We start from the raw sequence: 27,659 nt of genomic DNA, 5'->3' as shown, positions 1-27,659 counted from the left end.
TACATAACCATAAACTTAACTTAGCACCAGGTTCTGAGAGGATTGACTTCAATTTTGAAAGTTCTACTGTGGGTAAAATGTTATCAAACAGTGTCACATGGTACAGAGAAATCTTTCATGAAAAGAACAGTCAATTGATGTGGCAAATTTACTGTTATCTTAGTTTAAGGAATTACCACAGTCATCCCAACCTTTAGCAACCACCATCCTGATCAGTCAGCAGCCATCAGCATTGAGGCAAGACCCTTTGCCAACAAAAAGAGGGTGACTCGCTGAAGGCTCAGATGATTGTTAGCATTTTTTAGCAAGAAAATATCTTTTAATTGAGCAATGTACATTGTTTTTTAAGACATAATGCTATTGCACACTTGATAGGTTACTACTGTAGTGTAAACATCACTTTTGTATGCACTGGGGAAGCAAAAACCTTTGTGTGACTGACTTTATTGTGATACTCATTTTATAGGGGTGATCTGGAAGGGAACCTGCAATATCTCAAAGGTATGCCTGTATTTCATAAGTAGATGTGCTTCCATTTTTGCTTTTCCAGCCTGTGGAATGTAAAATTGGAAAGTTTTTTTGGTACTTTCTTCTTTCTACCAGAGGGAGAAGAACAAGGCTCATTCTAATTGTCAGGCTTGAATTTGGATCTGTTTTGATGGTATCCACTCATGAATTGCCTTCTTCCTTGCCTCCTTGAAGACACTCCTGTCTGTTTTCTTCATCTCGTTGTGACAGGAAGAATGAAGCAGAGTTCTACATGGCACAGACATTGTATATTCAGAGAATGATAAAGTAACCAAGAGATTTACTCTCACCACTCATTTTTTACAGGGTTTCCCTTCCAGTTTTCTATGAAAAAGATTCATCCCAAGTATCCTTTATGACATGTTTAGACAAAGTATAACACACATCCATAAGGATGTGTGCCTCCTTATGGGGTGGCCAGCACATTGTCATCAAGTACTAAGTTGGAAAAGCTTCAATTCCCTCAATGTTTAATAAATTATTCCCCACCTTGTGTTCTGGTGGTGAATTGTCTAAAGAACTAAATTAGTTTTATGTCACATTATACATGTGGCTGGCTCTGCCTTTAGTTTTGGAATGCCTTGAGGACAGAAACTATATTCTATGCATCTTGGTTCCCCCTAGTGTTTAGGAGAGTGGTTCTGCCATTTGGGACATTTGGCAATGTCTGGAAACATTTTTGGTGTCACAGCCTGGGGAGGAGGGTGTGCTAATGGCATCTAGTGTGTAGAGGCCAGGAATATGGGAGACATCCTACATTTCCCACATTTCACAGAGCAGCCTCCCAGCAAAGAATTATTCAGCCCCAAAAGTCAATGGTGTTGAGGTTGAGAAAACCTGGTTTAGCGTAACATGTAGAGCAGTATTCATGTTAATAAATACTAATTTAATTTTTCCCTAAATAATCTGTTAGTTACAGCAAAAAATGAATCGTGTACTATTTTATCTTTACTTTTCCCCTACAACAAATTCATATCATAGAATTCTCACAGTTTTGGAAAAATAACGGAAAAGTTTTCAATCCTCAGATTATCCTGTGGATAATTACTGGGATGAATGATGCTGAGTGAGTTTCTTCATTTCCTTGCGTGTTACCTGTCTTTAGGCTTTTGACCTAGAGTGTACACACACATAAGGCGCTTTGCCTTTATATTTAAGAGCACTTTTTGTTTTATCACATATATTTTATTATATAACTATTTTAAATTTTAGGAGGTTCTGAATTGCTCAACCATTGCATATCACAGAACTACCACTTGGGAGCCTTATGTTGCTGGTTGTGCTGCATCATTACAGCAGAAGTGATAATTTTTTAAAAAATGGTTTTTTAAAAGATGCATCAACAACATTAAGTAGAATCACACCTATGGAAGAAATTAATTATTCATGATAGAGATGAAAGATTGAGTAGCTTTGGCTAATTAACTAGCAGCGAGCCCTTCCCCCAGCCATCTGAAGGTGTCTGATTCCACCATTTGCTTATGATGACTTTGAAAGCCAGGTATACCTGGAAAATGCAAAAGCCATCACTAAGAACCAAATTGTTGTTAGAGTATCTCTTTCTTATTTGACTGTCTCAGAACTAATTGAGAAAGCAGTGACATAAACTCATGTACCCCACCTTCCTACCCCATTGCCTTCATGGTTAAGTCTTGTTAACAGAGGAGTTCTGATCTCATTGAAGAAAGCGTGCATAAGCCAAAACTCAAACTGTCCAAAAATCTATAACTACACCATTTCTTAAAGTAACTGATTTTTTTTTTCCTTCTTAAAATGCTAGAGTCTCACCTCATTATCTATTTTATTTTTGTGGTGATACAATTTCTTACTGGGATTTTTGCAAATGGCATCATTGTGGTGGTGAATGGCATTGGTGTGATCAAGCAGAGAAAAATGGATCCACTGGGTCTCCTTCTTTCCTGCCTGGCAGTTTCCAGAATTGGTCTGCAGTTGTTCATCTTTTTCACTCATCTGGCTATTCTCTCCATGATAGAATTTCTTACACTTTCTAACGGTTTTGAAATCAGCTTGTTCATAAATGAATCGGAACTTTGGTTTGCCACATGGCTGGGTGTTTTCTACTGTGCCAAGATTGCCAACATTTCTCACCCACTCTTCTTCTGGTTGAAGATGAGGATATCCAAGCTGGTACCATGGCTGATCCTGGGGTCTCTGCTATATTCGTGTACCTCTTGTGTTTTGCACAGCAAATATATATGGCTTATTCCCCAAAACCTCTCGGTGGGCTTTTCCTCCAAAAACATGAAAGAAAATCTTGCTTTACAGTATTTCTTTTTTGTGCTGGGGTTCCCCATGCCATTATTTATCTTCCTTGTTGCTATTCTACTCCTGGTTTTTTCCCTGGGGAGACACACACGGCAGATGAGAAACATGGCGGCAGGCACCAGTGACCCTCGCAGGAGTGCCCACATCCATGCCATGCTCTCCATCCTGTCCTTCCTAATCCTCTTCTTCGTCCACTATACAATGGAAATGTTGATCTCTTCTCATACTCTTCAGTTCAGAAGCTTCAGCTTTCTATTCTGCGTGTCTGCACTTGGTACATACCCCTCTGTACACTCTACCATCTTAATTTTAGGAAATCCTAAACTAAAACAAAATGCTAAGAAGTTCTTCCGCCACATTAAATTATGTCAGTGACAGAGAACTTTGATCGGTTCAATGACTTACCAGTGCCTACCACACCTCCCTCAGCTAAGCAAAGCGGCCTGTTTATAAGTATATAAAACACTGTCTTAAGACTGTTTATCCAGCCTGAGGCATTTTTATGGATTTGCTGCTTTTTCGAAGAGTTGAATTGATTTTCAAAGCACAACATGTGTCAGTGGATTACATCAACGTCAATATCCTGGTTGTGATGTTGTATTATCATCTTGCATGTTGTTACCCATTGGGGAAAACTGATTAAATGGTATAGGGGTCTTTTGGTATTATTTCTTACAAATGCATGCAAATCTACAATTATTTCAAAATAAAAAGTTTAAGGAGAAAAGCACATGTTTGAACTTGTGACGTCAGAAGGACACAAGTATGCCATCGGGTTCCTGTGTGTCTGATGCCTGGTCTTAGATGGTTTACCCTGACTTGACTGTTCATCTCTTGTCTACCTGGATATTATTTCTACTCTCTTTGTTGGAGTCCCAGACAATGGAGCTATTCTTCCTCCTCAAATCAGAAAGGAAGCTGAGGAAAGGCAGCCCTTCTCTGTCCTTGTAAACGTGTTGGCTTCCTTCACACTACAAAGAGTCTAGATGCCATGGTGACATGTCCCGTCAACTGAAGAAAGGCAGACAGATGGAAGAGGAGGAGGAAGAGGAACACAAAGGGGAAGAAGAGGAAGTGGCGGTGTGGCTGTGTAGCATCAGGGGGTGAATGCTCCTTTTCCATTTCTCCTAATTGGGTACCCTGAACAGACAATAGCTTGCAAAGATATTTGTTTCATTTTGCATTTGTGAGCTTGACTTTGGGACCTTTTCAACTGAAGGTGGTGATTTGGAACTCTTCCCACATGGCAAGTCTTCCCAATAAAGCAGCATCAGTAGGTGGGTGGGGTTGGGGGGTATCTCCATCTGCTTAAAGTCACAAATGCATTTTCTGTTTGGTTGATGATTTTGAACACTAAGATATATATGTATATTTCCAGAACAGCTTCAGAACCCCTTTTGCTTCCAGGCAAGTAAATAAAGTAAAAGATGTTCTTAAGTTTAGCTATAATTTGTAGTTCAGGTGTGATGATGCAAAGTACATTTAGATTTAGATTTGCCAATCTCCAGTAATATGGACTCAAATATTGGTTTTCGAGCCCAAGACATGCATGCTTGGTTGGCATAAACCAATGGAAGACTTTGCTTCAGAAGATCCAGAGCTGTATTTATCTTCTTGGACATGGGAATTAAGCTCTTCAACTTCCCACAGGTTTTATACTTCACTCCCCATGGAGCAAAAGAACAGCTTCCATCTTCCTGCTATTTCCTTTTCCCATGCTCCACTAGGTAGGAGGGTTTGTAGCTAATCGTGTGCTCAGGCAGCCAGCTCTGGCAAGAGCAGTTGTGTCCTAGATATAATTATTGCTTCTGCCTGGGGAAGGGACAATGAAGAATCACTTTTATTTTTCTCATATCGCAAATTCAGAGAATACCAGCTTCTTGAATTCATGATATGTGTACCTGCAGGTAGATACAGGCAGGGTGGGAGCAATTTCAAACATTCAGGGAGAAATTTGTCATTATACAACTCTCCTGAGATTTTTTTTTCTCATCCTATTTCATGTAACTCCTGCTTTAGTAGTGCTAGTTAATGAGATGAATATTAAGGTATGACTAAGTTTGTATACTATCACTAAAAGTTGTAAAAAAAAAAGTAATGAATAATAAAGAAAACTATTCTAAAAACATTTTCTACTTTCTTAGAAATATATTTCTTCCAGAAATATTGTCTAGCTAGCATGCTGATGAGCATTTCGTAGGACACTAATTGCTCAATTTTAGAAGCAAAACAGACTGAGCCTTTGTCTCTCTGGAGCTGCCCTTATCTGCACTTGCCAGCCTTGCCAAAGTGTTTCTGTCCTCATCTAGCAGTGGGCTGCCCTCTGTCGTGGTGCAGCATCCTCCTTTCCCCACCCCTATACTTTTAGAGATGGAGGGTGGGCACTGGGGCCCCTGGGAGCCTTGGCTGTGGGTCAGGCCAGAGGACTGCCGATGGCAGGACGTGGTGCTGCACACCCTTCCTCCACATCCTGCGGCTCTCCAGGAGATCCAGCACAGGCAGCTCAGTTAGGGCCAAGTAGAGAGTCTGGGCTGTGGGGCAGGCACTTACTGACATGGGACCCAGCAGTAATATTCCACTTCAGAGGGAGGTTCGATGGACAGCCCCGAACCAGGAGACAAGCACTGCCTAACTGTGTCCCACTCCCTACTCTGAAGTGGCTCTTTCAGCCCCCAATCCCAGGAGTTCTCTACTCTCTCCAGTGGCTAAAGATGGGACACCAACTGAGAAGGCTCAATCCAGCTGCTCAGAGAAATAGACTTTTAATAATATAAATGTCATAGCAATTTGAATATTAAGAAAAAACACAATCTCAAAAGTCTCACAAGTCATAAATGCCTTTTAAATGCTCAGTCACTCATTCTAATGTAACAAGCACTTGAAGATAGAATACTCCGGACCTGAACGTGCTAGGAAGACACTTGGTGTCTGCTGTTGGTCTTCAGGCTAATGACCACCCATCCGAGATACTTCACTCTGTTGTATGTCTAAGTACAATCATACTTCTCAGGCTGTGCATATTCTCATTTTAAGCTTTAAAAGTAGGGGTTCCATAACTTTTATCCACACAGAGCTATACTTCTTTGAATGAGAAAAGAGAAAGGTGGTCAGAAATATTCAAGAGAGAAAGAAACTGGCCAGATCATCCAAACTGACTTTGGCAACCACTGGGCTGACAGATGTTACAGACAGATGGCACCGATATTAGAGAAAAATCCAAATGACCAGGGCAGGGAGAACCACATGTTTTAAAGAGAGTCTTGCTAGGGAATGAGTTTGGAGTTAGGTTAGGCATTGTACGAACATAAACTTAAGAGGAGTGGTGTATTGTTTTATTATTTGCTACCAAATAATTGTAGACTGTCATAAGAAACTTTTATGCCAGGGAAAGTTGTAAGTACTAGGAAAATCTCCTCAATGAACTAGAAATATTAAACTTTGGGGGAGAAGCAATGTAAATGTAAGATAGCTTGTGGGCATTTGTTTCACTGCTATCTTTCTAAACAAAACTAGCATCTCTCTTTCTCCTTGCTACATTAGACTATCTGATACTACCCATACTTTTGCAGGGTTCAACAATAATTGTTTTTAATATGTGATGTAAACATTTGAATTCATAACTGTGACATCTGGATCTACTTAATCTTTTTACTAAGGATCAGGAGTGGGCAATTTTATCTTAAAATTTAAAACCTGTCAATGAATTGTGTGTTTCCATTTATTATTTTTCAAAATAACATCAAATCAAATATGTACTTACATCTCTGAAGACATATCCATTTTTTTAAATGACTGAAGATTCATTTTATTTAAACTTCAACATTCCTGATAAAAAAAGATACATTATAACTCTTTCTACTTTTGAGGCTGGGATGTATGTTCTTAAGAGGAAGCATTAGCCTCCATTAATTAAACTCTTCTTCCTATGGATTTATATAAGTAACACGACATAAGCACACACGTATGTTTACCAGGTAGAATTTGAATTCGGGATCACACAGGGACAACGTCCTGTAACTAAACAGGACTCTGTGCTTGGTGAGCACCCATGAATGATCTAAATTCCAGAACTGCTGAGAAAACTTCAGATTCCTCCGAATATGGGCAGGTGAAAAAGGCTGTAGAAAATAATTAAGTGGCTAACAATGGGCTAGGATCTTGCAGTACTGAATACATGGAATGTCTTTTGGCCATAAGCCCACTCATTTGCACAGCAGATGCTGCACTTGAGATTGTAAATTAGTAAGTCTTACTTCACTTGAAACCTAGTCCATTGGCTTCTAGAAACATTGATCAGATATAGTACTTGGTCAGGAAGCTCAGTTTCATGATTAATATTCTTCAAAATGATCACCACTGCTTGTTTGCCGAAATACTTGAAATTCTTGAACTAAGGATTTGTGCCTTTGATCACGAGGCACGATGCTCTTTGTGCACTGGTTGATGATAGATCTGGAGAATTGCTCTGAGGGATGAGAGAGGGCACCTTGCGCATAGCCTTTCAGGATGGGAGGCTAAGTAGATTTGTATGGTACTGTGGAAAGGTAGGTCATTAGTCCACGGGCAAGCCCTGTGCTCACAAAGCCTGGTCTCAGCTCTCCTCACTAGAGCTGCACCTGCTTATTTTGGAGATTTCAGCAGCTTTTGTGCAATGCAGGGAGCACTGCAATGAGCTGAGCCTCAGTTTCTCCATCTGTACGTGAGGGTTAAGAATGATACACACCACATGCTTGGCAAAGCTTCTTCATAATTGCAAGCACAAATGAGCCTCCAGCTACATTCATTGGAGCTTGTGACAATAGTAAGTACTGTCACAGGTAATCCCAGCAGCCCCTCTGGAGGGGAGGAGAGTGCACAGGGACATGTTGAACAATGGAGGATCTTGATTAAGAGGCTGATTTGGAATCTAGATCCAGCACTAACGAGCCCAGTGACTTGAGGAGCCCGAGCCTCACATTTCCTCATCTTTGATATGGGGTTAGGGATAATTCCAAGCTTAACGAGAGGCACTGAGGGGCTAGTGGAACCGAGTCCCTAGCGCAGTACCTGGCTGGCACCACTGCTGTTGTCAGTTATGTTAACCCCACGAAACTGCTGGACTTTGATGACCTTTGATCTGCAGCAATGACAGTTTTGTATAATTCCCCCTAGTAAGCAATCAGTCAGTCAGACAGACACAGGTTTTGGAGGAGAGCTAATTCTAGAAAAGGAAACAGTGTGTGCAAAAGTATCTGGCAAAGGAAAGAAGAAAATAAAAACAAAGAATGGTGCGAAAGTGAAGGGAGGAGCGGTGAGAGGAAGAACAGAGGATGTGCTGAGCTGCCGGGCTGCGGTAGTAACTGCCCACGGTGCAGCGCCTCTCCCACCCGGGCTCCTTCTCACGCTGCGTGGTGGTGGCAGCTGTGCAGCAGCCCGATGCTGTTCCCAGTCCTGGAGGAGCAGCTCCCGTTTGGGACGGGCTGTTCTTGAGAATTGGGAAAAGAGTGAAGACGACAGGCAGGGTAGGAGGGGGCCGTGGGTCTGAGCTTTTGCTGTCTCCTCACACTCATCAGGTGGCCAAGCCCCACACAAAGGCGGGAGAGACATGGGAGCCCCCTAGAGAAGGCAGCAGATATTTGGGAATTAAATAAGTCTGCCATATGAGAATGTAAAATGGTGCAACCACCGTGGAAAGCAGATTGGTCGTTCCTCAAACAGGTCAATATAGAATTAGCGTATGACTCATCATTTTCACTCCTGGGTATATACCCAGGAGAACTGAAAACAGGAACTTGAACAGACAGTGGTATACCCAGAGAGCAGCATTATTCACAAGAGTCAGAAGGTGGAAACAACCCAAGTGTCCATCCACAGATAAATGGACGAAGTGGTATAGACATATGGTGGAATGTCGTTCAGCCTTAGAAAGGAATGAAGTTCAGATAGATGCCACAACATGGATGAACCTTGAGGACATTATGCTTAAAAAAAAAAATAAGTCAGGCACAAAGGGCAAATATTGTATGATTCAATTTATATGAGAAACCCAGAGAGGGCAGATTTACTGAGAGACAGAGGTAACGAGGTGCTGGGGGGAAGGGAAAATCAGAAGTTATTGTTTAATGGGTACAGAGTTTCTGTTTGGGATGATGAAAAAGTTCTGGAAATAGTGGTAATAGTTACACAACTTAATGCCACTGGATTGTACACTAAAATGGTTAAAATTATAAATGTTACATATATATACATAAAGCATACACACACACATATATATGTATATATATATATGCACACACACATATAGAGGTATAAAAACACCACAATAAAAAAATTCTACCAAAAAAAGAAAGAAGCAGGGCTGGGTGTGCTTCTGTCATTATATTCTGGCACCCTTCATGGACAAACACAGGGGACTGAGTCTCCATTGTGAATTAACTCACAGTTACACCTCAATTAGCCTTCCCTCTTAGAATCAGGTTGTGTGTAGTTCAGGCTAATAGATAAATATTGTGAACCAAGATACTTATAGAATCTAAACAGACAATTGCCATTCCATGACGAACTCCTCCTCCTTTCAGAGTATGCAGACATTTTACAGGCCATTGAACACAAGAATGTACAGTGGTTGTTTCAAATATAGCAAGAAAAACCATGTCCTCAGACGTCATCTTTAAAAAGAGGTGAGTTTGAAACTCATCCCAAGGGTCAAACCCAAAGAAACCTAAAAAGCATATTTCTTTTCTCTTCTTTTTTGTCTTTTTTTTTTTTTTTTTTTTTTTTTTTTATGAACAGAAGGTGCATGGGGCAAATGGTCAGGGAATAGAAATTCTAACCCCTCGGGGCATTAAAGTTGTGATTGATTGATTGCCTGCGGCAAAGAATTTTAAAGACTGATATAATCATTTGCAGCTAATTCAGAGTGAACAAACTCTGATTACAGATGGCATGCTTCCAGAATGTTAAAAATAAAAATGTCTCCATGGGTGGGAGCAGTTTCCTTGTCTATGGCTATAAACCCTCTAAAGGAGCTCTCTGATACCTTATCTTTGGGCATAGCTACCCTTGCTGAAATCTGAGTTTAGCCAGGACTTAGTTCAGCTAGCTGAGCTGGCAATTTCATTTGAAAATGCAACACTTTTTAATTTTTTTTTTTTTTTTTTTGCTACGCTTTGTGTTTTATTACACTCCAGGTTTCTACCCTTGCAAATCGCAGCCACTCTGTCAGCCTTTGCACCCAGCTCCACTGGAATGTGTTTCATGGTGAGCTTGTCAGCTATGGGCTGAGTGCCGCCGCTGCTAAAGAGTTCCCAGAGGGACCCCAAGTATGAATAGCTCTCTGTCTCCCTGTTTTTACAGGAGGAGAATGAATGGACTTCTTGTGAAATAACTCTCCGACGTGTTCTCTTTCGGGTTTTAAATCATATTTGAAAGAGCAAAAGTAAAATAAAGCAGAATGGCCCGGACAAACAAGCAGGGACGCCCTGGGAAAGTGGCCGCAGGTCCATGGGGCTGAGCCCCCTGACGGCCGAGGTCAAGCAAGTCCTGGTGGTTTCTGCCGCTCACGTGCAGAGTCCTCTGTCATCGTCATCTCGAGAGTGAGTCCCAGAGCAGGTCAAGTGGGTGCTCACAATGGGCTGCAATTGTGGGGATTTTTACATTTTTAATTAGATTTTTCTTCATTGCAAATCATGTAATAATGAATAACAAATGGAGAAGAAAATCATCCAGAATTCACCATCCTAATAAATCATCAATTTTGCTTTGTCCATGTTCCCATTCAAATGCTGCAGATAAAAATATTTAATTTTTGCATCCTTATAATCAAGGCAAAAAGTATATTTTTACAAATTTCATTTCTTTCCTTGTGTGAAGTATTTTTCTTGTTGATCATTTTAATGACTACAAAATAGTTTATTGAGCTGATGTAGCACAGTACCCAGAAACAGAAGCATTTAGTAAAGATTCGTTGAAAAGATGAATTAATATATTTATTTATCTACTTCTCTATTTGGGAGTATTGAGTTTGCTTCTATTTTTACTATTGTAAATAATGTTTAATGGGCACCTTTGTGTATTTTTTTCTGCTCTTCACAATTTTATTAGGAAAAGCTCTGAGAATTAGGATTACTGGGTCAGCGGCTGTGCAATGCACTGGCAAATTCCTTTTTATTGGGATCGTATGGATTCGAGTTTCTACCAGCAGTGCACCCGTGTGCTGGGGTTTTATATCTTGGCCAGCACGGCCGGTTAATGTCTTTAAAAAAAATTTGCTAATTTAATAGGTGCAAAGAGAGAGAATTTAATTTGCAAATCTCTCTCTTAAAATAGTTATTGAGTAACTTCTGCTTTTCATCTTCATTTTATAAGCCTTTTCCTTATGGTCTGATACAGAACCTAATTAGCTTTTAAGCTTTCTCAATAAACCTCATTTCAGCAAGTTAGAGAACTTCAAAATGAGCACATGGAGAATTCTGCCACAGATCTGTCCTGCCAAGAGTCCCCGAGTCACTGGACCCTCCTGAACTAGTCTTGGCACCAAGCTTGGCACCTACTGGTTGTCGGTGCCTGCCAGCCAGGCAGCCGAGGGAGGAGACACGAATGCTCCAGGTGGCAGAGCAGAGGCTGAAACTCACTCTGGAGCTGCTCACAGGTGGCAGGTACATCGCAGGCAGGGATGTTGTTACTGCAAGCCCTGCCAGGAGCTGTGGTAAGGTGGGCAACGTACCTCATGTGTCAAATGGGCTGGGCTCTTTTATTAATTTATTAGTCGTAACCATTAATTTATTATAAATCCTCCCAACATCGTGCACGGCATCCTTTTTTTCATTCTCAGTTTCCAGATAAGGAAGCAGGGGTACTGGGGGATGTTGTAATTTGCCTGTGATCACTCAGCTCTGAGGATTTGGATTTAGTTGCACAGTCCCTGCTATGAGGCCTTGTCCTTGCTGGGCTGGGGTGCAGGGACACAGACCCTGGGCTAAGTGTGATTCTTTCAAAGTCTTGATGCAGATAGAAGGTCAGGAATATGTTAAACGACTACACCTGATCTCCTTCGGTTTCTTCAGCAATTAACATTGAATCAACAATACACTGAAGTACCCATGATGATGATGATCATGTGCATTAATTGACTTGATCCTCATATTTTAAAAACAAGAGACCGACGGCAGATATTATTGATCTAATTACAAATGGGAAATCTGAGACTCAAGAGATTGAGTGACAGGTGCAGCCAGGATTTCGAGCCGGGTCTTCTAACTCACCTGTACTCTGGCTTGAATAGCAATGCTGACCTCGTTGGGGACCAAGTGCTTATCACAGTGTGTGGCACATATTATCATCAGTGACAGAGAGACAGTAAGTGGAAACTGCATTTGCAAGGTGAGATGGAAGCTTGGGGAGAGGAGCGTAGATGGGCGACGTTTGCTTCACGGAAGACCAGAGATGAGAGAAGGGGCCTGTGGGAAGGGAGGGATGGAGCAGACCAGATGAGTGCTGCTGAGGCCTTCCTGGAGCAGGGACAGACGGGACTGGGGGCCCAGGGCTGGGTTCCCCTTGCCCAGAGAAGGGCGGAGGTGGGAGGAAGGAGTGAGCGAGGAGCAGCTGAAGCCAAAGCCGTGGGAACAGCGGCTGGGCTCAGCCGCCCTGAGCCTGAGCTGCAGCCGCCCAGCTCTCAGGAAGTGGCCAGGCTCGGACCGCAGACAGCCTGGAAAGGTCCACGCAGCGTTTGCTGCTGAATTTTTACAGCGTGGAGGACACTGAAGTCACAATGTGGGGGTGACAAGACCAGCCAGTGCAGCCCCTCACAAACATTGCAAAGACTCCTGCCTCGGCAAGTCCCGCTTGTCCTGATCACTCTTGTCTCTCTGGACACAGGCCGACAGTTTTCTCCTTGGATTAAAGTGAGAGAGAATCTGAGGGTTGTGGAGGAGACCCTTTTCCGCATTGTTTTGGATCATGTTTCCCAGCTTCAACACCGCTCACTTTGGGGGCTGGATGATGCTTTGTTTTGAGGGGGCCGGCAGGGGCTGTGTGAGCGCCGTAGGATGCCGAGCAGCATCCCTGGTCTCTAGCCACCAGCTGCCAATGGCACCCTTCCCAGTTGTGACAACAAAAAGCCCCCAGACGTTGCCAAATGTCCCTGGGAGGCAAAATTGCTTGTCCGCCCCCACCCCCACCCCCACCCTTGAGAACAACTGTGAGAGAGGAGCTCATGCATTTTACTCTGCAAATGGACTGATACACATGCAGACTAAGGATTTTGTAATTTAAAAGTAATCTGTGACCGTGGTATTAATCATACAATTAAATAATAGAACATGGAGTTTCTGTGAATATCACCTTCTAGATAAAAAACAAAATTGCATCATTTGACCAAAATCAAGCTCTTTCAATGTTTTTGCCTTTCTCCCAGAAAGCTTCCCCAGGACGTGTTCTCTCCTGCTTCCTGTTCTAAACCACCATTTATTCCCTCTAAGAAACAGCTGCCGTGTCCCTGCAGTGATGGTGTTTCGGTGATACAGAGTGCACACACGTGTCCTGGAAATGTTGTTGGGTTTAATAAACTTATGGGGTAGAAAATTTACAGTGACATTTGGACAGAAATCTCTAGAGAAGATCAAAGTTCTGCGGGGATTAAGAAGTGTATCTCTTCCTTTTATTCATAGTTGCACCTAAAGAGAGCATCCTTTTAAAGCTCAGAGAGCGTTGTTTGAGTGGTTTCTGGGCCCACAGTCCAAATGGGGGTGAGTGCGGAGAAAGGAGAAAAGGCTGGAAGCTCCACTCCCACAGCGCGTGCTTGTCTGCGATAAGGGTCACTGGTGGCCCAGACGGTCATGAAGAGCGTCTGAGCGGCTCCAGCGTCACCATCCATCACTGCGGGACACGTGTAGGGAAGGTTGCGCCGCACAGGCAGGGCTGTCCTGAGAGCAGCGTCATTCTTTCATCTGCTTCCTCCCTGTGTGACAAGCTGCCTGGGGCCCCTCAGAGCTGGGACGGCCCTCCCCATGAGGCACAGCAGCAAAGGGGGCTTCGGGGCTGTGCCTTATCTGATGGGAGCCTGCTGAATCTTCCCTGTTCCCAGAGCCAGAATTAATTACCCTCAGGAGACTCTCTGACCCAGTGAGGACTGCTACAGTAGGGGGGTGCTAGCCTAAGGGGGGGTGCTGGAGTAACAGAGAGTGCTAGTATAAGGGGGTGCTAGTGTAAGGGGGTGCTAGTGTAAGGGGGAGGTGCTAGTGTAAGGGGGAGGTGCTAGTGTAAGGGGGTGCTAGTGTAAGGGGGAGGTGCTAGTGTAAGGGGGTGCTAGTGTAATGGGGGTGCTAGTGTAAGGGGGAGGTGCTAGTGTAAGGGGGTGCTAGTGTAAGGGGGAGGTGCTAGTGTAAGGGGGTGCTAGTGTAATGGGGGTGCTAGTGTAAGGGGGAGGTGCTAGTGTAAGGGGGTGCTAGTGTAATGGGGGTGCTAGTGTAAGGGGGTGCTAGTGTAAGGGGGGGTGCTAGTGTAAGGGGGTGCTAGTTTAAGGGGGAGGTGCTAGTGTAAGGGGGTGCTAGTGTAATGGGGGTGCTAGTGTAAGGGGGTGCTAGTGTAAGGGGGAGGTGCTAGTGTAAGGGGGTGCTAGTGTAATGGGGGTGCTAGTGTAAGGGGGAGGTGCTAGTGTAAGGGGGTGCTAGTGTAAGGGGGAGGTGCTAGTGTAAGGGGGTGCTAGTGTAATGGGGGTGCTAGTGTAAGGGGGAGGTGCTAGTGTAAGGGGGTGCTAGTGTAAGGGGGAGGTGCTAGTGTAAGGGGGTGCTAGTGTAAGGGGGTGCTAGTGTAAGGGGGGGTGCTAGTGTAAGGGGGTGCTAGTGTAAGGGGGAGGTGCTAGTGTAAGGGGGTGCTAGTGTAAGGGGGTGCTAGTGTAAGGGGGAGGTGCTAGTGTAAGGGGGTGCTAGTGTAAGGGGGAGGTGCTAGTGTAAGGGGGAGGTGCTAGTGTAATGGGGGTGCTAGTGTAAGGGGGAGGTGCTAGTGTAAGGGGGTGCTAGTGTAAGGGGGAGGTGCTAGTGTAATGGGGTGCTAGTGTAAGGGGTGCTAGTGTAAGGGGGAGGTGCTAGTGTAAGGGGGTGCTAGTGCAATGGGAAGTGCTAGTGTAATGGGCAATGCTAGTGCAATGGGAAGTGCTAGTGTAATGGGCAATGCTAGTGTAAGGGGATGCTAGTGTAAGGGAGTGCTAGATAATGGGGGGTTCTATTGTAAGTGGAGGTGCTAGTGTAATGGGCAGTGCTAGTGTAAGGGGATGCTAGTGTAAGGAGGAGTGCTAGTGTAATAGGGTGATTTTGATTCAAATTTTTTCCTCACCATAATACTAGTAGGATGAGGGTTGCAAGCTGGGTTAAAATGTAAACATGAATCTACCTACAGGGAGATAAACTGAGTATTTACAGAAATTTGGGGTTGGAGAGGCCTTTCTGAGCTGGACATTAAAATCAGAAACTTCATAGATCTGACTACATAACAGTTTAAAACTATCTCTACGGGAAAATAAACTCTCGCAATGATAATAATCAGGGGAAACTATAACAGCATATATAGCAGAATTGCTTAACGTTACTGTGGCGAGAACTCTTACAAGCAATGAGGAAAACACAAGCGTGCTCAGCTGAGAACGCAGGAGACAGGAACTAGGCAATTCCAAAAAGGCCAACAGGTACGTGAAAATTAGTAACAAAGATGCAAACTAATACAACAGTTAGGTAGCACATAGTTTAGCTACTAGAGAACAAAAATTGAAAAGAATGAAGGAGCCAGTGCTGGTGGCAGCCTAGGGACAGTAGGAACACCATGCTGAGGGGAACTTAAATCAATGTGCTTTGCAGAACTGGATGCGGGCGTGTCTAGAGGTTGAAAGCTTGAATTCTGCAACCCAGCAATATCCCATCTAAGTATTTAGTATCAGGAAATAATGAGATAACTGCCCAAAATATAAATTTAGAGAACTTCACTACATGATTGTTTATGAAGGCAAGTGGAAAAATCTAAATGACCAGGAAAGTGTTTAAACTATAGTAAAACCACATGAAGGAATATTACTGCACTCATTAAAAATATAGATGTTGACCTACATTTATTGACATGAGGATCTTTATAAAACACTAAATTAATACATTAGATTATAATGCAATATACTTTTATTATGTGAAAATATTTACATTCATATGGACTTATACATAAAGGTACAGAAAAATTGGGTACATGCCAAAATATTCACAATGGTCATCTTTAGAATTGCAAATTAAAATGACTTAATTTTTTCTTCTCTTATCTGCATTTTCTAATATTTTGACAAATGTCATGTATTACTTGTGTAACAAACTAGTGATAAAAGCAAAAGAGAGTAACCCTGTAACTTTCAACAGGTCTTTTCTGCTCCTGTTCCCACTCCTGGAGCTCGTCCCTGTGTCAGTGGCTCTCCACTTGCCTTCACTCTTTCTGCCTTACCTTCAAACCCAGGCCCTTGGAGCATTCCTCGGAACCCTCGTCCGTCTCTCTGTTCCTCTCCCATTTTTATCAGGGCTCCAATCCAGTGTTCACTCCTGCCCAGCCGTTCTTGGGGGATCCAGCTCCTTTGTGCTTCAGAGACCACAGCAGAACATGTTCTGAGAAGCAGAATCAAATGTAAGGGAGGCTGTCTCCTAGCAGTGGTTGTTGCAGATTTATATGTAAATCTGGCTCATCACTCTCCAGCTCAAAACCCTCTGTTGTCTTGCTTTCATATTCAGAATAAAAATCATACTCTTCTCTTAGTTTATAAGATCCCATGAGACCCAAGCCCTGAAACCTCTCTGAATTCTTTCCCATTGCCTCTCTTTTCCTTATGCCATCTGTACAGCACACAGTGGCCTTCTTGCTCTTCCTGGAACACGTCAAGCCCACTTCTACCTCAGGGCCTTTGCACCGGATTTCCCTTTTCCCAGAACATGCATGGTCTGGCTTTCTCCTCCACTCATTCATGTCTCTGCTCAGTTATCACCTTTGTGCAAAGTCCTTCCCTGATCATCCCATCTAAAGCAGATGCCTCCCCCACTATTCCATATCCACTTACCTACTTTTATTTTTCATCATAGCACCAATCTCTACCTGAAAATAAATTATGCATTCAGCTATTCATTTGTTTTTTACCTCTGCCTGCCCAGCTAGAACAAAAGCTCCACAAGAGTGGAAACTTTGGCTTGATCCTTGCTGTAGCCACAGTTGTAAAAAGAAAATCTGGTCAGTATTTACCGGCAGAAAGAGTGAAAGGAGATAATGGTCACAATTGAATTAGAAAACAAAGAAACAAAATCTACAAAAGCAAAAGCCATTTTTTTAGAGACTATCATAAAATAAATAATCTACTGTCAAGGCCGATTAAATAAAAAGAGGAAGACACAAACAAATTGTATTAGTGATGACAAAGGAGACAAAACAGACAAGGTAAAATGTTTTAAAAATTGTAAGTGAGTACCCTGCACAACTTCATAACAAGAAATTGGGAGTTTCCGCTTTTCCCTGACCCCTTCTACGAGCAGTGGGGGCAGGGATAGCTCCAGATATATGGGGTCTGAAGCTTGTACAATTTGAAAGCCACCTTAGAAAAAAAGAATACGGAATTAGATAATGACCTGGAAAAAAAATCACTTAAATACAAATATTAAAAAGCTATCAAATATCATTAACATCTTAAATCCAGAGAAATAACAGACATTGTTGTTAGATGTCACTGACTGGCTGAAACACCTCTGTAATACTCATTTCTCTGGGTTTTTTCCCCCCTGAACACTTCTTTGTTGCTTCTTCCTATGGCAATCATTTTGTAACATCATTTTCTGTAGAGGGAACAGAAAACTAGTTCTCTCTTTCCTCTAGCAAGGTTGACAGCAATTTTTTATTATTATTGATAGTTTAGAAAAGCTTCTTTTCGTGTCACTGTCATAATTGGCACTGCCACAAGAGTGATTCTCTGTGCTATTTCTTGTTCAATGGGTCCTTCTTTGGGGACCAGGGTGGCTGCAGAATTAGGCCAAGCCCTCCGAGGTCTCGGGTCTGGAATCCTCCAGTCTCTCTAGATATGACCATAGACAGCCACAGCCTCAGCGGCAGGTCCAGTTTCCCACCCCCTTCCCTAACCTTCCCACTCTCACAGCACTGGTTCACCCCAAGCAGGGAGCAGAGCAGCATCCTTCAGATCCGTCTCTGTGAGGTCGACAATAGGGGCAGGATGCTCCATAGGTCCACAAGGGGCAGGCAGTGACTGGGGCCACAGGATGGAAGGTGGTGTGGTGCTCTGGTCATTCCTGTAGCCCCCACCAACAAGGTATTATGGTGACTGGTGGGTTGGGCCAGAGCTCCATGTATCTGGTCAAGGGGTGAAGCTACTGCATCCTCCCTGCATCGCTGGAGAACACACATGGTGTAAGCCTCGTTCTCTTCATGGCAAACCCACCACTGAGTCGAAGCCAACGTTGGGGCAGATAGAAACAGCTCAAGAGCTTGCAGGGACAAATGGGGCAAGAGGCACAGGACTCACCATCATGGTTTTGTTTCTAAGCATTTGTTGGTAGTCGTTGTCATTGACTGCCTGATGCACCTCTCTAATACTCATTTCTCTGTTTTATTTCTAATTCTTCCTCACTGCTATTGATCTCCTGGTATTGGCCATCTGTTGTTTGTGTCAGTCCCATCTCAGTCCTTGTACCACAGACTAAAATGTTCACACTGTCTTTGCATTTGCAATTTTATTATTTGTTTCCTGTATGTTTTATATCTTTTTTTTTTGTTCCTCTATTACTTCCTTCTTTTATGTTAAATATATATATTCTAGTATACCATTTTAATTACTTTTTCATTCTTTCAATATACATTTTTGAGTTTTTTTCATAGTGGTTGCTCTGGGGATTCACAATTCACATTCTAATTTATAACAACCTCCTTGAGTTTAATACCAATTGAATTTCAATAGTTTACAAAGCTTTGCTCTTATGTAGCTCCAGTCTCCCCTTTTCCTTTGTGCTGTTGTCACAAATGGCATCTTTATACATTGTTTATGTATCAACAAAAATGTATGATTATGTCTTAATGTAGTTGTCTTTTAAATTAGATAAGAGAAAAAACATTATAAACAAAACTTACATTAATATTGCCTTGTATATTTATCTTTGATGTCACCTTCACTGGTACACTTTTTTTCCTTCCTGTGAATTCAAGTTACTGTTTAGTGTCCCTTAATTTCAGCCTGAAGGACTCACCTTAGTATTTATAGTGGGATAGATCTGCTAACAACAAATTATCTCAATTTCTTAAAATATGGGAGTATATTAATTACTCCTTCATTTTTGGAGGATAGTTTTGCCAGAAATAGAAGTCTCAGTTGACATTTTTTTCCCTCAGCACTTTGGATATGTCATCCCATCGCCTTCTGGTCTGCATCATTTCTCGTCAGAAATCAGCTGTAAATCCTAATGAGAATCTCTTGTACATAATAAATTGCTCTTCTCTTGATGCTTTCAATATTGTGTCTCTTTGTCTTTGAATTCTGACAGTTTGATTATGATGTGTGCCTGTGGATCTCTTTGAGTTTATCTTACTTGGAATTCATTGGGATACTTAGATGTTTACTGTAAGGCTTTCCATAAAATTTGGGAGGTTTTCAACCATTATTTCTTGAAATATTCTTTCTGTCCCTTTATTTCTCCCTAATTCTTCTGAGATCCTCATTATTCATGTTGGTCATCTTAATGGTATTACACAGGTCTTTGAGGCTCTGTTCATTTTTCTGCATTCTTTTTTCTTTCTGTTCTTCAAATTTCATAATCTCCATTGACGATCTTCAAGTTCACTTATTCTATCTTCCACCTACTCACATCTGCTATTGGTCCTTCTAGTAATTGTTTCATATCAGCCTTTGTATTTTTGAATCACAGAATTTCTGTTTGATTTTTTAAAATTTTTATTTCTTCATGGATATCCTCTATTTAGTGAGACATCTTATTTCCCCTTAATTCTGTAGGTCTCTTTTAGCTCTTTGAACATATTTAAAATAGCTTATTCTGAATCTCTGTCAAGTAAATTCAATGTTTGGCCTTCCTCAGAGACAGTTTTTACTGATTGCTTTCCCCACCCCCACATATATGGATAATCCTTTCATGCTTCTTTGCATATCTTATAACTTTTTTGTTGAAAACTAGAGATTTAAAATAATATATTGTGGCAACTATGAAAATTAGATCCTCCCCACTCTAGATTTATTCTTATTGCTTCTTGTTATAGTTGTTAGTAATTATTATTTATTTATTTAGTGACTTTTCTGAACTAATTTTGCAAAATCTTTTTTTTTTTTCATGTCTGTCCACTGAAGTCTCTACTCAGCTTAGTGGTTCAGCTAATGGTTAGATAGAAATTTCCTCAAATGCCTGGAACCAATAAGTCTCCCTGTTTTCACCAAGTAGCTCTGTATATGGTATGCGTTTGGTATAGTCCTTCAACACTCAGCCAGGCAGTTGACAATATTGCCTAGCCTCTCCTTTCTGCTTGCACAGAGCCTCAAGATCATCCTGAGGTGAGAGCTTAGGACTTTTTTGGGTCTTTCCTGAGCAGGTGCCCAGTACCAACATATACATGGCCTTTTAGATTCCCATGAATATGGCAGAGCTTTGCTAAGCTCCTATGAATATCTCATTTCTCAAATTTTCTTTTTCAGTTTTTTGGTTAGTCAACTCTTTGTCCCAACTGTTATTCACCACTTCAGGCAGCTACAAAGTTAAAACTTGTGCTTGTAATTGTTCTCAACAAATGTCCCTTAGGAAAAAGGCTTTTTGTGCTTGGCAACCTCTAAGTCAGGTCAGATACAGAGAGCATTGCAAGTGGGAACCATAAAACAGGTCAAATAATGACAAATTTTTGGAAGTGGGGCTTTGCAAGAGCTCCAACTCCAATCTGTTACCTTCAGGGACTGCCAGTTTGCAGGCTTTTATTTTACAAGATTACTGTGCAACTGGAAAGCAGGGAATGGGACTATTAAAATGCCCTAAGCTCACTGATCTTCCTGAAATTCAGCCATTTATTCTTGAACAAACACACCCCAGGTTACTCCAAAACTTAGGTTAATTTCCAGAGTTCTGAAAATTTTGATTCTGACAACTTTTGCCAGTTTTCTCTTTGCTTTTATTGAGAAGAGAATTTTTGAAGGCCATTGCTCTGCCATATTCACTGACATCATATAACCTTCTTTAGATAAATGGAATATCTTAATTATGCTGCTTTTATGTAATCTCAACCTGACCTGATAGCTCTCTTCCTGAAGGAGTTTGACTCTCACTCCTGGTATTTGTTTATCCCTCCAGCCTAATTTTCACTGGCCCATAACATGGATGCACATCTGAAATAAGTTGGAGTAAGACGTGCTCTCCTTGATGACATCCAAATTAGTATATATATTAGCACCATTTTTTTTATACAGAGAATTTGTATAGCAAATCATTACTCCAAGTGAGGCTACAACCAGCAGCATGTACCTTACCTGTGCAAATTCTCAGTTCCTAACTTGACCTATTAAATCAGAAACTAACAGTGGGGCTCTGGGAACTGCTTTAACAAGCACTCTAGGTGATTTTTATGCTCATTAAAGTTTAAAAATCACTGAGAAAAAAGTTTGTAATTTACACCAGTGAAATATTCTGATCATTTCTAAGTAGCCATTTATTCTCTATCTCTACCATGTTGAGTGATCTTGGATGAGTTACTTATTAACATGTATAGGTTTTATATTCTATATAAATGTGGTAGGGTTAATATATCATCAAAGAAATTGGGGTGAGAGGAGTTTGTTTTATTTTGTTTTGTTTTGTTATTTGTATGGTATCCAGGTTACCAGACATGCTTAGAAGTACTTTACCCACTCAATACTTAGAACACAAAAACATAACTCCTATATTTTATTATAACATTAAATGGATTTTGTCTTTCCTATAGATCTTTAATACATCTAAAATTTATTTTCTAATTTGTTATAAATGCATATTTTTCTTCTAAACTATTACCTATTTGCCTAAGTATCATTTACCATATGTTAAAAACCCAAGTATTTTTGGATTGGTTACTGCAATCTGTGCTCTGTTTTGCTCATCAACTTGTCTGTTCCTATGCCAGTATCATATTGTTTTGATTAAAGTAGCTCTAACATACATTTAAATGTCTGGAAAATAATTCCTATTTTTTGGTGTTTTCTAAAACATTCTCAGAAATTATCAAGGTTATTCATCCATATGAAATTTATAATCAATGTATCCAGTTTCAAAAGCAAGAACAGAATACATAAACAATCCATTAGAATTCTGATTGGAATTGCATTAAATTTATACATTGATTTGAGAAGCTTTTATGATGTTGAGTTTTCCCATTCAGGGATATGACATGTCTCCATTTTCTGAAGTCTTGTTTTATGTCTTCAGTAAAATATTAATATTGAAATATACATTCTGCTCTTATGACTTTCTTGATAAATCTATTTTTATCCTTTTGTAGTTTTAGTAGCTGTCATGAATAGACTCTTTTACCATTTCAATTTCGAAATGGTTATTTCAAGTATAGAGGAAAGCTGTTGAGTGTTTCAATACTTGTATAGTGATTTTTTTAAGAAAGAAAATTAGTTCTAAAAGGTTTGCTTTTAGTTACACTTCCTGAATTTTCTAGACATAAAATTATATCATCTGTAAAGGGAGAGTGCTTTCACATCTTTTTCAGTTTACACCATCACTTGATTCTGTCTGATTCCATTACCCAAAACCTCCCAAACAAGATTGAGTCATAGTGAGCAGATACCCTACACCTTGTCCTGCTTCCAAATGCAGTAAGACTGCATTTAGGATTTTACAATTTAATAAAATATTTTATAATGACTTCTGATAACATTTAAAAAAATCATTTAAAAAGTCTTCTTTTGATTGTACCTGAAGTGTTTAATTAGATATCTTATTTTACTTAAATATTTAATCAAAAAGTTTTTCTCAATTAGATAAATTTTTTTCCTGGATCTGATGTGATTATTCTTCACTCAAGATATTTATTAATGTACTTAATTATATTGCTATAGTCTCTAAAGTTGAACCATCCTGTTAGGTAGGGATCAAATCTGCAGGTGGTTGGTGTAGGCCAGGAGGGTGCTTCCCAGGGGTGGAGAAGCCGGGGACCAATCAGGGGAAGGGACTGCAGGAAAACGCAGAACACCTGATCATCATTTGTCACTATCCCATACCTCCTGCGGGCCCTCCCCTGAACCAAGCCAATAAAAGGAAACCACCTGGGAACCTTCAATGTCTTTCTCCATTGTGGAGACTGAACCGTTCCTCTCTCTGGAACGTATTTTCACTTTAGGTAGCTTCCTTCTTTACTTTCACTTTGTATAGTTTCTTTCTTTTCTGTAAAAAACTGTTTGTGTGGGATTGCTTTGTATTTGTGATCACTCCGCCATTGGCTCAACTTAGTACCAGTCCTCACTCTTGACACTGGGGACCCAGGACCAGGGAACATCGAGACTGACCTAACAATCCCAGCAAGTGTGGAGTAGAGATTTTGTGTAGTAGAAGATGCTCTAAATAAAGTTGAAAGATAAGTGAGAGACTTGGAGAAAATGTTTGCAATATAATACAAATTACATGCAATATATGTCATATGTATTGTACAAATACAATATATAATATAATATGGTCTCTACCTATTAATAAAAAATAGAAAACGGGCAAAAAGTATAAATAGGAAAAACAGAAGAAAAATATAAAGGTCCAATAAATATGTAAAAATATGCTCAATCTCACTAATCATTTTTAAAATATAAGTTCAAATGAGATGATGTTTTGCCTTTCCAGATGGCAACATTTAAAAGGGCTAAAAACATCAAATATTAGAGCTTACATGGGAAAAATTGATGTATGCATATATCTGTAGTACAGGTATTAATTAGTATAACCTTTTAAAATAAAAGTTGTTTTCATATATTAAAATCTTTAGTGTACATATATGATCTTCTAGCAATCTTACTGTGTAGGAATCTATCCAAAAGCCACAGTGTAAGTTGATAATGATAAATGTGTCACAGTTTTCACTGCTACATTGTATAGAACAGAAAAAATAGGAAAATCTCTTACATGTAGATTAATAGGGGGCTTGTTAAGAAAATTATGATGCACCAATACAATACCATCAAATACCATGCAGCAATCAAAAGGAAAGAATGGGTCTAAGATTACTAGTGTGTATAGTAGAGTTCCATTCCTAAATGTAAAAATAGATTGTTGCTTATATGTATATAGACTTGGGGGCTGGGGAACATGTTTAAACAAGCATAGGACAGTCAGGATGAGACCATTTTACTAGTTACAAGTAACAATAGCTCATTATGGTGGATTCAACAAAAAAGATTAGATGGGAGCCCGAGGGCCCCACCAGACTCAGGAACCTGCCCAGAATGCCTGGCCGTGCAGGCCTCTCGTAAGTGACTCTGGACATCTTTGCACAGCATTGCTGGTGGCCCAACGTTTGTGATCTGCCTCTTTGAGATCAGCTTGCCCACCTAGTGCCCAAAATAGTCCCTCACAGTCCCCAGTTGTGTTCCACGGCCGGATCTGTACTTTAAATTGTATTCTACTTCTAGATGCAGTAGTTCTCAGATCAACACCAAAGAAAAGTTCAAAATTTTGTACTGACTGAATCGTTTTTATGGATGTCCATTTGGTTTACATGCATTCAGTATCTGAGAACCAAATTCAGCAGTTGTCAGAAGAAAGAGCAACACCATGTAAAATTCCCGTAGAGAAACTATTCATGGGCCTGCAGACTTCCTGCTGACCACACCAAGACTCTTCACTAAGAAAACACCTCAACATTCCAGCTTTGATTGTAACAAAAACCTCCCACATCTTTGTATTTCTTTGTCTGTTGTATGCAGCAGAAAACGAGTAGGCTTTTAAAAACCATATCCTGCGTCCCTGTTGGGCTATACCACTGTGTAAACATTGGTCCAACACTTGGTGTTCCAGCCTGTTTCGCCCACCTCTCTGATGACTCAATCGAATGTCTTACTGCACCTTCAGCTTTTCATGCCAGCTGCTTGCTACACAGCACTGCGGTTCTATCAAGCACGGAAAATAAAGCTGAACGTAGTTTCCATTATTCATTCCATGCTTGACACGGGGAAAATGGGAAATAAGAATCTATGCCAGGAAGAATCTGTGGTCAGGGAAGTCACGAGTAGGGCTGGATGGTGTGGTTTATGTTAGAACATCGGCAAGGAACTTTGTCACAGGATGGAACCCTGGAAGGAACAGAGACTGGCGGTGTTCTCGGTTACCCCTCCCGGGGCCATGGAAATCCCTCTGTCTGGTATGCAGCGAATAATAGCAAGGTGACTGCAGCCAGGTTTGAGTGGATTAAGGTACAAAGCAAATATATTTTGTATCTAGACAGCATCTACCCTTACAAGCTTCTAGGCTTAGGGGGAAGAAAACATGACCTAGTTCTCCATCCTGCTTTATGAGTTAATAACTTTTCCAGGCTACAGTTGGGTAAAGGGGGAAATGACACCTATATGATTCCTGAAGGAAGCCTGTTATCCACACCACAAAACAATGCAGCCACGGCTGTTGTTGAGGCTTGTCATTGGGTGCTATTTTTTAAGCCAAGAGACATTCTGCCACAAAGAGGCTTCAAGCTCTGACTTCAAAAGGTCCTGGTAGTGTCCCAGTTTTGTGTTTCGTAGCTCAGAGCAGTGAAAAGCTCTTATTCTTTCAGACTTTCCAGCATCTGCCCTGCCTTACAGTGGCTGGGGCCGTGCCTGCTGGGCTAGACGCTGCCTTGGTAGCTGGCTCAGAAGCCCTTTCCTGGGCGGGTGCCCCCAGATGCTGTGAGTGTCGCTGCTAACAATTCACCGATCCCCCGCACTGTCCCCCACACTGTCCAGGCTTCCATTGCTTAGAGTATGTGCTACTTTGCTAGGGCTGCGGCAACAAAGTACTACACACCTTGTGGCTTAAATAACGGAAATTTATTGTCTCACAGTTCTGCAGCCTGGAAGTCTGAGATCAAGGTGTGGGCAGGGTTGGATTCTTCTGAGGCCTCCCCTTGGCTTGTAGGTGGCCATCCTGCTCTGATGTCCCCATATGGCCATCTCTCCACAGATGTGTCTTAATCTCCTCTTCTTGTAAGGATGTGTGATACTGGATTAGGCACACTCCTATGACCACACTTTAACAGCATTACTTCTTTAAAGACTCTATCTCCGAATGCAATTGCGCTCTGAGGTACAGACGTCAGGACTTCAACACAGGAATTTTGAGGGAACACAATTCAACCTGTAGTAGACTAAAGTCTTCTTTTTTTTTTTTTAAAGGAAAATCTGAAGCTATTTAGTCTGGTCATTAATAGCCTCTGAATATTCCATCCCTCACAGCAACGTCCTGGACCCTAAACCTGCAACAACTGCACAACCAGAAAGCTACCTGCTTTCCCAGAAAGGACATCCTCCCCAACACCCGCCTAAGATGTCGCCATGAGGGAACATGGTGTGGACCAGGAAGCCCCTCCCAGGGAGCAGAAACACATGTCAGGGGAGCGGAGGTCGGCAGGGATTCTCTGGGGTTGCAGAACGAGGTTGCCGAGTGCCTCGTCCATGGCCAGGTGGGACCTCCGGCCACTCTCGCCCAGCATCTGGTGGTGACAAGAGCTGTGGACCAGTGACGGCCTGTGCCGTTCCCCACTCACCGTTTCCTGGATGAGAGCTGACGAATAGAAAGTGGAGACTCCAGACAAGACCAGAATAGTCCCACGGCCCTTAGTCACCCCCCAGCTTTTCAGGAATTATTTATAGAGCTGCAGTTACTATCAAAGCCTCATGACTCTGGTCGGCTGAATGGCAGTCCCCCAAGATGTCCACGTCCTAATCCCCCAGCACCTGTGAATGTGATTTTACATGGCAAAGGAGGCTTTGCGGATGCTATTGCCTTAAAGATCCAAGATGAGATTATCCGGGTGTGTCCAATGTACTCACAAGCGTCCATACAAGAGGGAGGCAGGGGGATCGGGGTCAAATAAGATGTGACAACAGAAGCAGGGACCAGAGAGGAGAGAAGACGGCCATCCTGCTGGTGTCGGAGACGGAGGAAGGGGCCACGAGCCAAGAAATACAGGCAGCTTCTCAAAGGCAAAGATCAGATCTCTCCTCAGAACATGCAAAGGAGTGCGGCCTTGCTGACACTTTGATTTTAGTTCATTTAGATGGATTTTAGGCTTCTGCCTTCCAAACTGTAAGAAAATCAATTTGTTTTGTTTTAAGTCTCTAAGTTTGTGCTAGTCTTTTACAGCAGCAATGGGACATTGAAGCAGTATATGGCACATAAAATCTGTGTTATAGTGCCTTGGCCAAGAAACAGCACATTACTTAATTTCTAGTATGTATATCATAATATAAATATAAAATATCATCTCATACTTAAGTCTGGAACTAAGCTGGCGAGAATTAGGAAGATGAGGAAATGTATACCACGAGCCATTATTGATCCCGCCCCGGTATTCTGGAGGACTTAGGTAATGTAGAAAATTTCCAAAGGATCTTCTGAATTCAGGCTATGTTGAGAACAGCCGACACGCTCCACCTCTCAGCCCATCGTCCGAGCTGACAGTCTCGGAGTCAGCAAGCTGTTTTAGTGCGGAACCAGCTAGCAGACATTCTGGGCTTTGTGGACTATATATGCGGTCTCTGTCACAACTACTCAACTCTGCCTTTGTAGCGTGAAAGCCGCCGTAGATAAGACGTAATCAAATGTGTGCGGCTCTGTGCCAATATGACCCAAACGGGCAAACAGGAGGCG

The 27,659-nt window shown here is 41.7% G+C and overlaps 1 protein-coding gene across 1 annotated transcript; it reads left to right on the top strand.

Annotated features, from left to right (window-relative positions):
* The first annotated feature begins 2,301 nt into the window (after positions 1–2,301).
* On the top strand, positions 2,302–3,189 carry TAS2R1 (taste 2 receptor member 1). Its single transcript, XM_069492872.1, has one exon. The coding sequence runs from the start codon at positions 2,302–2,304 to the stop codon at positions 3,187–3,189; it is 888 nt and encodes a 295-aa protein (XP_069348973.1).
* Positions 3,190–27,659: the final 24,470 nt, after the last annotated feature.

The sequence above is a fragment of the Eulemur rufifrons genome, chromosome 17 (assembly GCF_041146395.1).
Source record: "Eulemur rufifrons isolate Redbay chromosome 17, OSU_ERuf_1, whole genome shotgun sequence".
NCBI classification, from domain to species: Eukaryota; Metazoa; Chordata; class Mammalia; order Primates; family Lemuridae; genus Eulemur; species Eulemur rufifrons.
The sequence above is the reverse complement of the archived record's forward strand: the minus strand, read 5'-3'. Positions and strand labels throughout refer to the sequence as shown.

Coding starts and splice junctions, on each gene's coding strand:
- TAS2R1 (XM_069492872.1), top strand. CDS start 2,302: ATGCTAGAGTCTCACCTCATTATCTATTTTATTTTTGTGGTGATACAA.